The 18,453-nt window shown below is 37.3% G+C and overlaps 1 protein-coding gene across 2 annotated transcripts; it reads right to left on the reverse strand.

Moving 5' to 3' along the window:
• Positions 1 to 365: 365 nt before the first annotated feature.
• Positions 366 to 18,433, reverse strand: LOC139126873 (tRNA pseudouridine(38/39) synthase-like). 2 transcript variants are annotated; one of them, XM_070692796.1, is made up of 13 exons: positions 18,323 to 18,433; positions 15,893 to 16,029; positions 15,676 to 15,769; positions 15,104 to 15,296; positions 14,365 to 14,470; positions 13,791 to 13,851; positions 13,089 to 13,148; positions 12,830 to 12,903; positions 6,566 to 6,683; positions 5,943 to 6,066; positions 3,907 to 3,964; positions 2,854 to 3,041; positions 366 to 541 (listed from the first exon to the last, which is right to left on the reverse strand). In XM_070692796.1, the coding sequence occupies exons 1-13, from the start codon at positions 18,395 to 18,397 to the stop codon at positions 474 to 476; spliced, it is 1,356 nt and encodes a 451-aa protein (XP_070548897.1). In that variant the 5' UTR covers positions 18,398 to 18,433; the 3' UTR covers positions 366 to 473. The 2 variants fall into 2 exon arrangements, with proteins under 2 accessions (XP_070548897.1, XP_070548896.1); XM_070692795.1 differs by lacking the exon at positions 18,323 to 18,433 and adding an exon at positions 17,346 to 17,372.
• Between the last annotated feature and the right edge of the window lie 20 nt (positions 18,434 to 18,453).

Genomic DNA, 18,453 nt, shown 5'->3' on the forward strand with positions numbered 1-18,453 from the left:
ATAGCTAGCCTATGTATCACAGTAGTGGCTGAATTGTGTGTGTTCAATATAAATTTCAGTTAGCTCTTTACTGTTCAAACTGACTATTTAAAGCAAATGTCTACTGTTTAAGAATAAAAGTAACTTGTGTATAGACTGAAATGGTCGCCATTTCATGATAGTACAATACAATGTATGTGAGTTGCTTCAGACAAATAAAAACAATAGATATTAATGCCAATCTTATTAAAATTCACGGTGGAGATATATCAATCTTCCACTTAATCTAGAGAGAGGAGGACAGGAAAGAAAAGACCAAAACAAGATTATGAAAAAGACTGACCCAACTCCACATCAGATTTTAAACAGATTATATTTATCCATGATTTAATACATACTGCCACTCTTGGGGGATAGTCTTTATTCAGTATTCTTTTTTTTTTATAAAATGTACATTCCAGTGAGATGAAAATTTAAAAAGCTGAACAAAATGGTCATGATTCTTGTGGATCATTTAATTTCCTCTTCTTTGAAAAGTGTTCGATACGACCCTCAAGACTGTCTGAAGAGACAATGAAAAGAGATGAAGAATAATATGAGTTAAATCCATAGCTGTATCATAGAAAACATGGTGTTGGGTTACTCATCTTTTAACCATTCACCCAAGTTTCCCTGTATGGAGGTCTATCTTTGCCATGGAAAACAATGGGATTGGGCCAAAACCACATGGGTGTAAGGGTTAAGGCAAAATGCACTGTATAGACACTTTTAACAATCCTAAATCTTAAAATGTTCTAATCTTTGCCTAAACCTTAAAATGTTTTAATTGTTTGCACCTTGTGCGGATGCATTTTGAAATTTGTGATGACCTTGAACTTATTACTCTCATGTTTTTTGAGCAATGTGAAGATTTCAGTTTTCCATTTATAGTTAACACAGAGCACAGCAACCATTATGAATTCAAATATCAGTTAATTTGACACTATTCACTTATGTACCATAGCAACAGAATTACGACAGTATAGGAGTCCAAGATTTTTACTACCAGTCATAAAACTGAACAGCACTATGGTAGTATGCCAAAATGTTTCAAAATTTTATTTTCACAGAGCATGTGTCACCATAGAGTCTTGGTATAATTTTCTTTTCACATTTCAGTATTTCTATTCCCTTTATCAATTTAATTTTCTTGAAATACCTGTTTCAAGTATTTGGAAGTGTTTACCTCCATGATGTTTGTTGTTACAGTTGCTGATAAATTCACATCTGTACAGAAATTATATTTTTTAATAACATGGCATGTTACAAATACAGTTTTTGTTGACAAGGTAAATACTGGGTTTTTCAAATGTGATATGGAAGGTGGACCAAAAACGATCAGTTGATCAGGAAACAAAATCATAAACAGGGTTTGGCAAGCAGATACACTGAGCAAATGGTAAGAACAATTTTCAAAGTTAACGGCTAATACCTGTAACTTTTGATGAATTTTTCACTATTTTCTTATTTTATGTCAAGTTTGGTTTCTTGTTCTACTCCACAAAACAAGGAGATACACAGAGTTCAGCTTGTCAAATCAGCCTGTACATGTGTAGGCTGCATTGGTGTTGTTCATATGTGAATTCTGGTCTGGACTAAAGTTCGGATGTAAACAATAACAGAGTACTTTACAGTAGTTTGTATTGAACCATTGGCAATACTTGAACTGAACATACTGTCTAAATTGAGATGTTACCAACACTGTCAGGTGTAACTATCCTCGTAGCAGCAATATCAGTCAATATTTAAGCAATACAGCACACCCAGCGATGGTATACCACGAGATTTTGACCAGTTCATGACATATATGCATGAGCAAAATAGTGAGTGCATATATGAAGTGAACTGTTCAAAATCGAGTAACCGTCGCTGGGTGTGATTTATTGCTATTATATCATAACAGTATATTGAAATTCTGATGTGGAACGTCATAAATGGAGTTTTGCTCAAGCTGAGAGCTCGCCCTTATGCCAGCCGTGGTATATCCATAATATACCACTGTTCTTTTCGTGTCTCGACCAATCAGATCACTGTATTTGCACCATCAATATACTGGTATGATATAATAAAGAATATCGAACTTTGTGAAGATTGAAACATCGTCTGGAAGGAGGTCACATGTAGTTATAACAACACAACACATCCACATACATACCACTAATTGTCCAGAACATATCATTGTAAACATCGTTTGCGCAGATGTGGTGGTATTATGGCTATGTCTGCAGATGTGGTGGTATTTTTATGGCTATGTCTGGCCTCCTTCCAGACAATTGCAGATGTGGTGGTATTATTATGGCTATGTCTGCAGATGTGGTGGTATTATTATGGCTATGTCTGCAGATGTGGTGGTGTTGTTTTGGCGTGTCTGGCCTCCTTCCAGACAATGTTTCAACTTACGCAGAGTTGATTTCTCTGTGATCAGCTGATATTACTGCCTGACAATAGTTACACCTGACAGTGTTGGCAACTCCTCAATTTACACAGTATGTCTAGTTCTCACGTTGCCAACGGTACAATGCAAACCACTGTACATGTATAGACACTGAGTTGACAAGTGAAATAGTAGGTGTTTAATATCCTTTGAGGAGTGGAACAAGAACTGCAATTGACATACAAAATAAAAATGGTAAAAAATATCAATGAACAGTTACACCTGCTGGTCCTTTAACAGCTACCAGGGTCTAAAGCTAAAACTAGAAATAGGCAGAAATTAGCATTTTATAATATTCCCCCCTCATTCCAATGTTTGTGGCTAATTGGTGCCAGGGTCAGTGAGCTGAACTGTGCAAAGAGAAAGACGCCAGGAGGTAGGGTTCTCTCATGTCTACTTACCACAAACTGGTCTGGAGAGCAAAGGCTTATACTGCCTGGATTTGGATCCCATGGTTAGTGCTGCATTTTGTAGTAAAATCGGTGGATGAACCTTCTCCCATGTCGTGATGGTTTGGTTTTCAACATTGGTCCTCTGGGCAAACGGAGCTGAATTTAAACCATCCAGCATTCTGCCAACCATGAGAGACCTGATGATATGGAGAAAACATTGTTACTACCCGGCAAAACTACAAATTTCAGTGCAAAATTTGGTACAGAACACCAAATTACCTGACATTTCCTGAAATTTGAAATTCAAGATGGCTGCCATCACCATGGAAACAATTCTGAAAAACTAAGGGTGAAAATTTTTCTCACTCAAAGAGCTTCAAAATGAGCCCCAATGGTTGATCAAACGAGAACTGTAAAACTTTGAGGTTCACATATTCTACCTTAATGAAGTTTTTACAGTATTCTTTTTGAGAATATTGAGGATTTAATTTTTTACTCTAAAGTCACCATGGGTAACAGTGTCCAATTTGGTATTTAAATATCTGAAGTCATTTGTTTTATTTAAGACTTTGCACAGTGGCCCCTGATTTCCATTGTTGTAAAAGAAAGAGACATTTTGGTTTTCTTTAAAGTTCAAACAAAATTTCATATTTTCTCTGAAGTCAAATGTAAGGGGAATAAATAGTAGTTTAGCATGTTCTATATTTGAATTATTTTGCTAATATAGCAGTTTGTATTCGGAGTCAGTGTGACAACAAGTTTTCATCACGGTAAAATCAAAGTTACTCTGCACACTTTTGATTCAAATGTTTGAAATCTTAATCTTGAAATCATAATGGAGTATGTTTGTGAAAGCTCAGACAACATGCATGTCTGTGTGTACTGTTCTCTTGCTTGAACAGTTATTTTTTAACTACAAAGTAATCCATTTGTGGTTGGCCAGATCATACAATCATATAATTCAATTGCATATATGACTAATATTAAATCAGAGATTTTCCAGTCGTTAAAGACATTCCATTACAATGTCATTAATAAATAAATACATCTTTTGATACCTACTTTATAGTTTCTGAAGTCCACCTTTTCTGTAAATGTTTAATGTTTACTTCTTGATCATCTGCAGAGTGGGAGAAAGATTGTTAATTTCAAAGAAACTGGTGAATCTAAAGAATTTAACCCTTTCACCCCCAGTTCCCTGTATACAGGTCCAACTGTACCATAGAAAACAATGGCTTTGGGACAACCATGGTGGTGAAAGGGTTAAATAAAACCTGATGAAAAATATTTAATATAACGTGCATGATACAATGTTAAGTTGCTGTACAGCGTGCATGAAAATGTATTATGGCAGAAAACAGTAGTTGATGGAAAACAAGCGACCTAGCGGCCGATATAGCTCGCTGTGTTTATGTAGAGAATAACTATTTTTGAGACATGTTGATGAAGAAGGGTGGAAATCTTGATAGCTCGATGCAGTGGCCAGAAAAAAGTGGCTAAAATAAGCTGCAAAAATACGCAATTGAAGATTTCATCATACTTTGAATGTATCACATAGGATCATCCCTAAGAACATGTCAACCAAAGCTATCTGATGAGTAGTTTTTGAGAATAATTTTTTGACCAAAAATGGCAACAATTGCCTCCAAAAGTAAAAATTGCAGATTTCATCATAATTTCAAAAGATCAAATTTAGTTCATCTATAGAAACCTGTATACCAAATTTCAAAGCTGTTAGACAAGTACTTTTTGAGAAACGCATTTTTTGACCAAAAATAGGAAAAATTGCCCCAAAAATTCAAAATTGCAGATTTCATCATTATTTCAATAAATATCATTTAGTTCATCTATGGAAACCTGTATACCAAATTTCAAAGCTATCAGATGAGTAGTTTTGAATGTACACATTTTTTGACCAAAAATGGCAAAAATTGCCCCAAAAATACAAAATTACAGATTTCATCAGAAATTTAATATTTATTACTTAGCTCATCTGTAGAAACCTGTATACCAAATTTCAAAGCTATCAGACCAGTACTTTTTGAGAAACACATGTTTTGACCAAAAATGGCAAAAATTGCCCCAAAATTACAAAATTGCAGATTTCATCATAATTTCAATAATTATCATTTAGTTCATCTGTAGGAACCTGTACACCAAATTTCAAAGCTATCGGATGAGTAGTTTTGGAAATACACATTTTTTGACCAAAACTGGTAAAAATTGCCCCAAAAATACAAAATTGTAGATTTCATCATAATTTCAATAACTATCATTTAGTTAATCTGTAGGAACCTGTATACCAAAATTCAAAGCTATCGGATGAGTAGTTTTGGAAATACACATTTTTTGACCAAAAATGGCAAAAATTGCCCCAAAAATACAAAATTACAGATTTCATCAGAAATTCAATACATATTACTTAGTTCATCGATAGAAACCTGTATACCAAATTTCAAAACTATCAGACCAGTACTTTTTGAGAAATACATTTTTTGACCAAAAATGGCAAAAATTGCCTTAAAAATGCAAATTTGCATATTTCTGCACAATTTGAACAAATCTGAAATAGATCATCCCTAGGGACCTATGTACCAAATATCAAAGCTATCTGACTGGCAGTTTTGAAGAAGAAGATTTTTAAAGATTTTTTTACCAGAAATGACAAAAATTGCCTAAAAAATACAAATATGCAAATTTCACTACGATTTGAACAAATCTGACTGAAGGCACCCTAAGCAAACTGCATATCAAATTTCAAAGCAATCGGACAAGCGGTTTCAGAGAAGAAGATCTTTTTACCAAAAACACCAAAAAATGCCCAAAAATACAAATATGCAAATTTCACCACGATTTGAACAATCTGAAGTGAGGTTACCTTAAGTGAACTGCATATAAAATTTCAAAGCAATTGGACTTGCGGTTTCAGAGGAGAAGGCATTGTTGACGGACGACGACGGACGACGGACGACGACACGACGACGACGACGGACGACGACGGACGACGACGGAAAATCAACCTATTTGATAAGCTCCGCGTCGCTGACAGCGGAGCTAACAAAAGCTATTACTTCTTTGGTCACAGAGGGCAGTCTTACCATGATCATATATCCAGGTTATGCCTTCAAAATGGGTGTCATAGAGAACAAGTGGGAGTTCTGAGGCCATGGAGTACTGAGGTTTACAAGGATGTTTGTCAACGTCAAGCAATTCATCTATTATCTGAAAGAAGAACAAAAGACCTATTTCAGAAAATACAATTCTGAAACATTAAAAGGACAGTATGAGTAACTTTTGGGAAAAATTTTCATAATTTCTATTCTAGAAAACCATGGCATTTTCTCTTATTCCTCACTTCAGAGAATGTTGAAATTAAAAGTGTTGGCCCTTCCCACATTATGCATTGTGTGGAATATGCAATGTTACTGTTGAAAAATGTATCCCAGTCTGGACTAAATTCAGCTGTCAACAATAACATTGGACAGTAAACCCCCTAGCAGATTGAACAGGGACAAATCGTCTATTGTTCCAAGGAATCAAACGGGTCATTCCAACACATGGAGACATCCTAGCTTTAATACACTGTACATGTCACATGATAGAATATACTATGAGAGATGGCCTTCTTTTTTGCTGGCTGGTTCATGGTAGTATACATGACAGATGACCTCATGATCTGTGATGTGCTCGGTTGTGGTTATCAATATCACAGATAAATTACCTCTGGTTTTTCTTTGTGTTGTCCGATGAGAAACAGCACAGCGACAATACATCTGATTTGATGATACAGAAATGACATTCCCTGGATTGTCAGTTCATACATTCTGTAACCATCACCTCTGCAAGATACAAATCCATCATGAATTTAATCTTCTGAACACACACTAAGCAAACACATCACCTGTGTTGTGATGAAATGTTAAGGCTGTTTGTGAAAGACTTAAACTTTTGCTAAAACTTTCTTCAGAAAACTTTCAACCATTCTCTTCCAAAATCAAGAAAAAAATCAGGGTCACAGTGCAAATGTTGGTACCACAGAAACAAAGTACCCAAAAACAAAGTACCTAACATTTACCGATATTTGAAATTCAAAATGACAGCTATCCCTGAGTTTTCTGTATGGGGAAAATGAAATTCACAATTTCCACAATACTAATCTGGTGAACATTTTATTTACTCCATAAGTTTCAAAATGAGCCACCACAAGTTGTAGGCCTAAAGAATAATGTTAAAGTGTATGTCCCGCATAAATTCAAAGTTAATTTTGCTTAAAATGAGCCATGCTATATGATTTTGCCATCCCTACTTTATCAAATAAATGCATCACCCCAATGAAACGACGCGGTTAAATATTATAAAAATGCAATATGTTGTGCGACTTTGAAGTTAGCTGCCATTCGGGTCGTTTCGGAATTCGCGGGCATTGCCACCGGAAATGACGTAACTAATGGAACGTACGAGTGAGTGTGTTCACCTCGGCCATAGCGAATGCTTACCGCTGTGGCTTCAACATGGTGAGAAGTTACGCCTTTGGTGGCTGAAGTAACCGCAGCCATTGTCAGTTTATTGCATTGTAGGATGCCGTATTAGCCGCATTTGCCAAAATTACAAGAAAGGGTCAGAAAAGAGGCATTCAGACAAGCGTTTTCTGCGGTGCACATTTTCGAGTGCCGTTACTTCGCGTCGAATAAACACGGTTCAGAAGCCAGATGTATGGTAAGATAGACTTTAATTCCTGGAGTTACTACATCGATTATGTAATCGCAATGCCGTACCAGTACGACCATTGTCACCAGAAAGCGTTCGCGTGTATCATCATCAACTGTGGACAAGAGCGAGAACAGCAGCAAGACTGCGACAGGTTGCCCAAAACATGTCAAGGATGCGGGGGCCGCGGAGAAGTATGGCCGTGTTTACATCCCCCAAGACTGATCGCCGATTCAGCTGCTTTACGAAAGTGATTGTAAATAAATAAATGAATACAAGTACTAGATCTCATGCATGTGTGACTCTATAATTAGTAACGTTAGGAGATATCTAATTTTATATTCCTAAAAAATTTACGTATTGATTGACTGACTCTTTGCGAGACTGAACGATAGGTTGTGTATAATACAGCTCGGCGCTGCCAGTAAAAGTGACACAACGTGTAGCGAAGTTTATACTGTTGACAAAGCAGTCGCGTTGTCGTCATCTGTTCCCTTCTGCTCGACTAAGTCTCCCCTAAAATATTTTAGCTTCTTTGAGAATTTCGCAGTCATGAAACAATAAACGTTGTGCTTTATATCGCTGACACTTTAAAGGGCCTATGACATGATTTCCAAAGTTTTTATTTTTTCCCTTCAAAAACTCAGCTAGGGGACCTGTCTATGGATTGCATATTGTGTCAGTTCTGAAAGACGTGCGAGAAGGGCGAAATTTGACTCCTTTTTCATGCCTGGTTATCAGGGGGCCTCTTCGCACCCGAGCCAGGCAGCGGTATTTGCATATTGACCAACATGTACAATTGACGTCATTTGTGGCACGCTATTGTCACTAAAGTGTATTTAGCGGTTCTTGCATAAATTAGACCACAAATAAAGTCAGCTATATAAACAGTGCTCACAGACGCCCAGTAAACACTGGCAAGGAAGCCACACCGGCGGTCCAGCTGCATAATATCAAGTTGCTTCCAGCGGGGACAGTTTTGACCAGAATTCAGAAAGTGATTTCGAGGGGAATTAGCTTGAAGGCGCATAGGCAACCCCAGGCATCCGGGACGAGTGGTTCCAAATCAGAGTCAGATTCTGACTCTGAAGAACAAAGCGTGAGCGGACAAAGCAATAAGAATGCTCGGGACAGAATTGAAAGTACGATGAGGCTACGTTTCATTTCTTTGTATGAAGTAGACAGTATCAGTCTTAGTTTAAGCTTTTCACGGTTGGATTTGTTTTATAAAAGTAGAGCAATCCCGCGCCTGAGTCTTTCGATTCAATGCATTGCATATTGTAGCTGCAGTACTATACAGTATACTCTCGGTGCACTGTGACAGTTTTCCCGACGACCTCAGTTTCGGACATTCAATCACATGCTGTTCGTCCGACTCACTTCGCTCCGTAATGATAGCGTTTTACAAGTTGTATGACCTCATATTAAGTCAAGTGATGCTGCTGTCCTGTTTTGGATAGTTTGTTTAGTAAAAGCTATTTTGGGCTATACAATTTGGCGAAGTTAGCTAGACCATACGATAAAAGGTGCCGAAAGCAACATATGTCCGGTAGGTAAACGCCAAACACGTCGAAGTATGGTTATGTAGTCTACTAAACGTAACTAATTATCAGGAAATATTTACATTCAGTTTTTTAACACATCGAAAATGAAAATTGGGGTTTTGAAGTTTCAAATTATCAAAATTTTGCCGCTAATCACTTTCCAAATATGACGTCCGATTACTACGCACTCAACACGGGGTCAAAAATTTGCAACTTGACCCCCTAAATACCTCTTCTGTTGCGTTAACAGTTTGAGGATAAATACAAAAAGGTTCAAATGGTATGGTAATAAGAATTCGTAGTGCTCGTCATTTATGAAAACGGCTTTGGGCGAAATTCACATACCCTTTCGAAAACTATCACTCTGAGTGTAGCTGTGTTGGACGTCGACCTTTGACAGAACTATCATTTCCTTGGAGCACGAGACAAATGGTGCAATCGACCCATGTTCCCGTGCATTTTCAGAGCAAATGAACCCTGAAAAAAGTTTTGTACATGTTTTGATGAAGAAAAACAAAGAAAGCTTGTTGTCGCCGCATTGTCGGGTCGCCATTTTGAATCGCCGTCTTCACCGTTCACGATTGTGTAGAGACGGGAAGCTTCCTGCCGCACAGATGTTTCCCGATGAATGACAATGAGACATCGACTGTCATCCTTCTTGTAATGTTTATTTCGTATATTTGGCACGAAAGCATAGTACACATAATCACATAGCCTTACAAGTCATTTTAATTTCTGTCATTTTAATTTACTCGATCGGCGAGGCGATCTGCCGTAGGCGACATGTGACCGTTGGTGATTTCCTGAAAGACCATGCTTACAATGTTCTCTCGTGCGTTGCGAGCTGGTTGTACGTTCTGAGCAAAGGAAGCCCTTGCCTCATACGGACATGAGATTGCGAAGGTGTGAAAGACTGTTTGCCCGTATTAAGATAAGTCGTCGGCTCAACTTCGAAAAGCCGAAAAAAGTCGAACGAATTGGGCTAGGGGTACACGCCCAGCCGTAACTTTTACTTGCGTTTTATCTGGACAAGGGGGACGATACGCAATGCAAGACAGTGACGTAGGCTAACTTCAAGACCCAAACAGTGATTTTACGTTTGGTTGCATGGGGCATGTCATAATCAAGAAAAAAACCTGCGGAAGCGTAGCTGATCACTCCGTCACAGAAATGGCCAGCTAGCCGCCCGGCCTCGAGTGCCAGTGTGCCCGATATTTACATCATGTCAATTTTAATTTATCTCTTCCCGAGAATTTGGCTAGACATGTCTTTACGGTCACATATTTTTAAAAGTGCCAATGTTCATGTGAGGTTTTATAACGCCAAACTGAAGATTTTGCGGCGAGAATACTACCTTTGGTGTTTATGCTAACATGACCCTCGACCTGTTCCACTTCCAGCTGTTGATAGGAAAGATGTGTGTTATGAACGGTGGACAATTTTCAACTTGATCTCTACTACATTTATCTACAAGCGTCATGGCGTAATTCAAATTTTTATATACAGATTTTGAACGAGGCAATTTGTGTTGAGAAGTAATAATAAGGTGGGATGGCAACTCCAGACTTTTTTATATTTTGGTAGCTTGCGGTTGTGTGTACGGTAGTGCACTGGTGTGTTTGACTGTGGTCACGGTGGGCTTGTCACTGACGCGATGGTCAACAAGAGTTCCGCTCTTGTTCTCGTTTAAGTTAAGGTTCCGACTGTTAAAATTTGCAGGCCTGTAAATTCTGAACAGCTTTGTCATATCTTCTGTGACGATGACATTCTCAGTTGCACTGCTTTCACTCATGAAATTATCACTATCTCCATAGTCAATGCACGAAGTCACCACCACCCGTTCTATTAGTGACGTCACAGCTACTTACGCCAAAACGGGGCGAGCTCGGCAATTTCCGGAAAATGTCGCCATGATTGAAATCGAAAAGTGCAACTTTTCCCGTGTTTTCGTCGAAATAACATAATACAACCGTCTAAAAACCGCTCAAATAAGCTTCAGTGTGTGTGTAAATGTTTGTTTTATTAATACCAATTTCATTGACAACCAGAACTAGAGTATACGCCCCAAGTCAAACGAAAAAGTCTAAAAATGTGGCAGGACTCACACTTTAAAGTTTGAGGGTCTGAAAATCTGTCCCCGAGGCGCATTCTACCTTAAAGCCGCACTTTTCAATCCCTGGTTCTCGCATTAGTGGAGTTCTCCTCCCAGTCAAACACTTGGCCAGTACGATGTTTGATTTCTATAACATTAAGGTGAAGTACTACGAATTACGTCAAAATTAAGTTGTGGTGTCATTTTCTTGAAACTTTGCACAAATATTCTTTGAAGTTGTGCAAGTGCAAAAATAAAATAAAAAATGGGGGTCACCACGCTCGTTTCCATGGAAACGGACGTTAAAATGGCGTCGTTAGAAATAAATAAAAATGATATAATTCACTTAAACTAAAGAAAGCAATTATAAAAAGCTTAGCAAATGAGTTAATTTTAATAAATACCAAGACTTAAGATCCATATCTATCGAATGTATAGTTTTCATGATGTTTGTAAAGAAATTTCTACATAAGTATCGATTTCAAAATGACGATATCGAAATTATATCACTACATAATTTTCGAACTTTCTTCCTGTCGCTTTGAATGGTGTCATTTTGACCAAACTTGGCGAATAAAACCCTGACATAATACCATTTAGTTTACACTTTTAATAAAGGGTGTCACCACGCTACTTTTTACAATATCTCCAGGTGAATGGGTAATATGCGCCATGTAAATGGGAGAGAAATGTGAATTTTTCGCTCATGTTGAATAAAAACCAGCTTCCTAGGGGGTCAAAATATGAAAAGGTTATAGGTCACATGTATTTCTAAGAGACTGGGTCAAAAAATTGGTAAAAGCGCAATTTCAACAATGACAGGTGATGTTAAATACATGCGCCACAAAGTAACCCATTTGCGACAGGCTGGAGTTAAATCTGCGCAGAAACGTTCTAAAGCGTGTGCGCGTCCGAATTCGTCGCCCTTTACCTTAATTACACAAACTGATGTCAGTCTTTTGTCACCTTTTGCTAATCCTGCAAACAGAGCTTATATAATCATTTGATTGACGGTCGGTTCAAATTGCCAACGGTCATTTATTCCCCAGCACCACACTCGAATTTCCTTAAAAAACGTCTTCCAGTCACGTTAGAATTTGAATATAACCACTGAGTTCGATCGGCAGCAGCTTCGTGCTGACCGCTTGGCAGTCTGTCAGCATTTTGCGGTCGGAAAAAACTAAAAAGTGGCATTTTCTGGAGCGTGTGCCCTCATGTTACCTGCTTGGTGTCCACTTACACAATGAACGCCGCCATAGGTTGGCCCCCCCCTTTTAAAGGGAGGCTCCGCCTTAAACACGTCATTTTCTAACAAGGAAAATTGCTCAGGACTTCAAGAATGAGTTTTTGTGTAACTCTTCAAAATCTTCTTTTCATTACTGAAATAAATTGTGTGGAACACAGCAGTTCCATACTTTAAATACAAATCTATACATTGTATATGAACTTCTCTGTTTATTCACATCAAAAATGATGTCAAAGGTTACACACTTCTTACCCAAAAATAAACAATTTTGTGATGGAACTGAAGATACAGTAGTATTTCTTTCAAAGAACATCTTTACAGCATTGATTTTCTAATATTGGTTAGAAAACTTTGTTTGTCAATAAATATGTTTGAAGAAGTTGTTGGTAAGATTACCTTGTGTCTAGATCCTTGATATCAGCTGACATGATTCTTCTGACAAAATTTATGACGCCATTGGCCACATCCATCTGAAATGAAAAGTAAACAAATAAACACAAAAAAGGATTGGTGCAAACTAATTGGATATAACAATGACACCAGTATTATTTCCCTTCATGCAACGGAATTAGAAAGTTTTGATTACAATAAAACTTACTTGAAAACAAATCACTTTGCATAAATGCTTGAAGACCTGGTTTGTTTCCAGACTTACCTTGCAAAAATTTCTGTAATCATGCAAACCAACAAGCTTTTGCAACCCTGTTTTCATTGCCTGAAACAAATTACAAACAAACAGACAATCAGCACAGAAATGTAACAGAGTGAAGCAACTGAGACATTCAATGATAATGAAAATCTACACAATTTCTGTCTTGCTGGCACTGTCATATGAAGTATTGTCAAAACATTTTTTTTTTGCAGTTGGATTTCTGTTTAACACCAGATTTTCTTTCTGGGCTACAACTATGGGCAAACATGCAATATCTTACACAGGAAGTATTTTATGGAACACCCTACCACATGATATTAGATCAAAACCATCTCTTAGCTCCTTCCGACAATCCCTCAAAATAATGTTGACAAACACATAAAAAAGATGCGTCCATAGACATGACGGAGAATTATTTCATGTTGCACAAGAATTGATGTACTATCGCCCTCAAATATATGTTTATTAGATTAATCATAATTGTATTCATTGAGGAAATGGACTTTGACTAGCAGTTTTGCTATTTTTCCATTTCCTATTTACCCTGTAACTTATATATGAATTATATTGAAAAAACAGTTATGTATATCTACATTGATAAAGGGTAAATAAATCATCATCAAAAAAAAATAAAGGATATGATGCATTGCTTTTCACTACATCTCTACATCTCTGAGGAATAACAAGTGAAGTACCGGTAATTACCTCAACATCTAAATCTGCTTCAGGAAAGAAATACTTGTACGTTCTACTGGCAGCACTATACCTGCAAGAAAGAAAGATATGAAATATGAAAGTGTTTGATAGTAGGAAAGTGTACAGCTTATGAATAATTAAGACATCAAAGAGTCAAGCCTAATTTGTACAGAATGCAAAACTAAGGTCTACCTGGGTGACTTGATCTATCACTCACAATTTTCAAACCACTGGTCCGGATACAGAAACATATTTTTTCTTGTACAAAAACATAAACTTGTGGAAAATACCAAAAAGCTGATTGGCCACTGTAGAACAGATTAACTTTGCACCGTCTGATTTCTCATTACTGTGTAATATTGTTTTTGCGCTCCAAATTTTAATTTCATTTAGGTTAAATCTACAAAACTTGAGTTGGATATCTTTCCTGATAAATATTGCCACAGAAATGTTGGTGCTGATGACTGGTTGAATAACTTCTGGAAGTATTTGTGTGATGTGGTAAGATTTTCACATAAATAATTTAAATATTTCTGTAAAGTATATGTGACTGCCAAAAAGTAGAAAAAGTGTGTTTTATTACCTTGCATTAAATTCATGATCAACAGGTGTCCATGCAAGAATCCTGATCTCCTCCGGCAGGACACTGTTTAACATCTTCACATAATTTAGTTCAGTTGTTTTGTCACCTAATCAATATATGAGAGAGAGAGAGAGAGAGAGAGAGAGAGAGAGAGACAGACAGAGAGAGAGACAGACAGAGAGAGAGGGGGACAAAGTAGTATCAAAATATCTCTCCTTAATGGTTCTACTCCAGAATAAAAAGGACGCCAGTACAAACAAACCCAGGTGCACAAACGAGTATAGAGAATACCCAAATTTCTATTTCCGTTTGTGCACATGGTTTTGTTTATACCATGGTAAATTCAAATTCCCGGTTAACCTACATCTTTTCACAAAGCACTACTGGAGACTTCAGATGTAATTTTTTGAATTTTGGTACAACATTTACTACCCACAGAGCAAGACGAGAACTTTGTCAATACATATGATATGGTTGGATCTTCTATGTTGAGGTGATTTTGATGTACATATCATAACTTGCAGTATATCGATACAAATTGAAAATAAAGTAATAAAGTTGAAATAAACTGGTATGGAAAATCTCATGGTTTATGATAAGATACATGGACCGTAGTTATAGGCATTAAAATGATTTGGAAAAAAATGCACGCATATCTGTATACACACATATATGCATATCCATTACTTTCCTTGAAACTTCCTACTGATACAAAAACAGCCAATTGTGTGTAACTTACCTGGTCTGTCTGCTGCAGTGCCATCTGGCCTGACTTTGACACCAACTCCTTCCAGTAGATTTGTTCTGACATCCAGGGATATCACCTGACCAAATGCACTCACACCTTTGTCTGTTCTACCACATCTGGAATAGTTGGCCGACTGACGATCCTCAATGAGACGTGTCTTCAGTAAAGCTTCAAACATACATGCCTGTCAGTTAAAATTACAGACATATTTACTGTGTTATGGGCTCTTTTAATCTTGCAAATCATACATCATTTTACATTCAAAAATGTTTGAAACTAAAACTGGTTTACTTATTGCATGGTATGTACAACTGAAACATTAGTTCTTATTACACAACCTTGCATGGAAGTCGTTTCTCAAGAATTCATGAAACATTGGACCTGGTTTGATGATGGCAAAACCAGAATTATACTTTCATAATTTTTTAAATATTCTGACTCTAACTTTGCAATTATACCATAGCTAACCATGTGACAACATGGCAAGTGTACATGGAGTGTGGTGTGCTGGGAAAAATAAACTGGCTGCATCCCAAAAAGTCTTCTCGAAAATGTAAACTTACTTCTATTGTCTTGTCTGTATTCTCTTGAGAAGCAAATCCCTGGTAATCCCATCCCAGATACAAAAATTTCAATGCTATGTGTCTTGTGTTGTATCTGCAAGCAAGGGAGGGATGAATGAAAATAGCACAATGGTCTTATCGGCAAAACTGTCTTTAGCACTTTACATGAATTTTTGGAATCCAAAGTGCACAGTAAACTGAAAAACGTAAAACTTACTTTGTAAAATCAAAGACTCTCTGTTTCCTTTTCTTTCGTTTTGGAGAAAGGCTGTCAGGGTTTGGTGTCTTGTTTTCTGTTTTTGTTCTGTATGATGCAAGCTCTTCCTCTAGTCTCTGTATTTGCTGTATCAACTCCTGTGGTGAGACAATACCAACAATAGAATTTTGAGTACAGAGTGTTTTATGCACCTCAGGTTGTAGAATGCCAGTTATGATTTTGGAACCAAAGTTACATGTCAACAGTCCCTCTATATAATTGAATTGAGACAATAATTGCTTCCTGCAATCACGGTATGGGAGTTTTAATGGGTTCGTTTGATGTATAAGTTTCATTAAATGCACTCTACAAATATTCTGAAGTTTGACTAAATACACTCTAATTCTGAAGTTTAACTAAATACACTCTAATTCTGAAGTTTGACTAAATTCATTTCACAAATATTCTGAAGTTTGACTAAATTCACTTGACAAATATTCTGAAGTTTGAAGAAAATGCACTCTACAAATATTCTGAAGTTTGACTAAATTAACTCTACAAATATTCTGAAGTTTGACTAAATTCCCTCTACAAATATTCTGAAGTTTGACTAAATTCACTCTACAAATATTCTGAAGTTTGACTAAATTCACTCTACAAATATTCTGAAGTTTGACTAAATTCACTCTACAAATATTCTGAAGTTTGCATTGACTAAATTCACTTGACAAATATTTTGAAGTTTGATTAATTCCCTCTACAAATATTCTGAAGTTTGACTAAAATGAGTCTACGAATATTCTCTGCCTTTATATTCTCAATCTCCACTAATTTTGGCGGATGCTCTTCCCATCCTCTTGACATGCAGCACTGTTACACACATAAATTATACTCAACATAAAATACAGGGCGATTGACTATGGTCAAAGTTACCATTATTGATCATAAGACATTATGTTTTCTATGGTTTTCAATTCACGAGATTTATATAAACTCTTTCTATACAATAGATAAGAATTCGTGCGAGCTTACTTCAAGAATTTTAATCACATGAATTTTAGACAATACACTGTCATTGAGGTAGAAATGGGCCACAGAAATACCTCTAGAGTTGGTTCAAAGTTAGTTTAAAGGGACAAAGTCGGCCATTTTTCATGAGTTTTGTTTGATACGAGATATTACCTGTATCGTTTGACATGTTGAAAGATATTGAATGAATGGGTGACCATGCACATATTCGACCCAGGTTTTAGACATGATACATGAAACCACCGTGAAAATGAATTATTGGTCATGACCATTAATTCATTCTTGCGATGGTTTGCGGTCTAAAACCGGGGTCGAATATGTGCATGGTCACCAATTTATTCAGTACCTTTTAATATGTCAAACAATATAAGTAGTATCTTACATCAAACAAAATTCATGAAAAATGACCGACTTTGTCCTTTTAATCTTATTATGGGGCACCTACATCTTTTGTCATATTTCTCTGTCCGTATGGGTAGGAACTGTATCGCTGGATCGGTAGTGACGGTTTTCGAGATTGACGGTGGCTATCCCTGAACTCAAAAACGTTTACACGTACTATAACATTTCTACTCCATCCAGCTCTAGTACACCGCGTAGCACCCATTAGAATCCACCCTCTCATAACGGCCGAAGTCATCACAGTGCGTAATTCGAAAGGGAAGACAGCGGTCCTACTAATTATGCCCGTCACTGCCCGTCACTGCCCGTCACTGCCCGTCAGGAAATTAGCCTTCCAATTACTGTAATCTGTCGATATATCAATACCAAAGACCTCTTATATAATAGGAAGCTACAAAATAAGAGTCTGTTTTACTCCAAATGCCTGAGTCCTGTCTCAGAACTAACGTGAATATTGGAGCGCTAAGTTCTCTACTCGACGGGCAGTGATGATAGGCAGTGTTCGGACATCGATTACGATCAGCGTTGCCACTCGTTCGCAAATCAACGTTGTTGGGGTCTGGGACGACAATTTTGTTTGGTTGTATAGTAAGTAATGTTTTTGATATGAGATATCAACTGATTACAGTCGTTGAAAGGTAAATTTCCCGACGGCAGTGACGGGCAGTGGTCGGACGTCGACGGGCAGTATGTATGGCCAATGCCATGGTGATGCATGTACGATCACACGATTAGCGTTGCTACTCGTTCGAAAATCAACATTTTTCGGATCTTGGAATATTATTTCGTTCGTTTTTACAAAGAGTAGTGGTCTTTGGTATTGAAATATCGACTGATTACAGTAATTGGAAGGCTAATTTCCTGACGGGCAGTGACGGGCAGTGACGGGCAGTAATTAGTAGGACCCGGAAGACAGTGCAATCATTGGGAAACCGGCTCGACGTCAGAAGTTACCATTCAAGCTGTGAAAAGCGACCTACTCACTGAAAATAATCCCTAAAGGTACCCCTAACTACTCACGTCTTTAGAACATGATTGTAAGTTTTTATGTTCGTCAGGTTGGACAGTGTTTGCCCCCGGTCCTGAAGCTGTCATCTCTGTTTCCCGACACGCGTTCGCAAGACCGCGGATGTTTCCCAACTTTGACCTTT

Source organism: Ptychodera flava, unplaced genomic scaffold (assembly GCF_041260155.1).
Source record: "Ptychodera flava strain L36383 unplaced genomic scaffold, AS_Pfla_20210202 Scaffold_144__1_contigs__length_111159_pilon, whole genome shotgun sequence".
NCBI lineage: Eukaryota > Metazoa > Hemichordata > Enteropneusta > Ptychoderidae > Ptychodera > Ptychodera flava.

Excerpts from the sequence above, each read along its gene's own strand:
- LOC139126873 (XM_070692796.1), bottom strand. The coding sequence starts at position 18,397 with ATGACAGCTTCAGGACCGGGGGCAAACACTGTCCAACCTGACGAACAT. Across the intron at positions 14,471-15,103 it reads CACTGCAGCAGACAGACCAG|GTGACAAAACAACTGAACTA; the intron begins GTAAGTTACACA and ends TATATTGATTAG. Across the intron at positions 13,149-13,790 it reads AAGCAGATTTAGATGTTGAG|GCAATGAAAACAGGGTTGCA; the intron begins GTAATTACCGGT and ends AATTTGTTTCAG.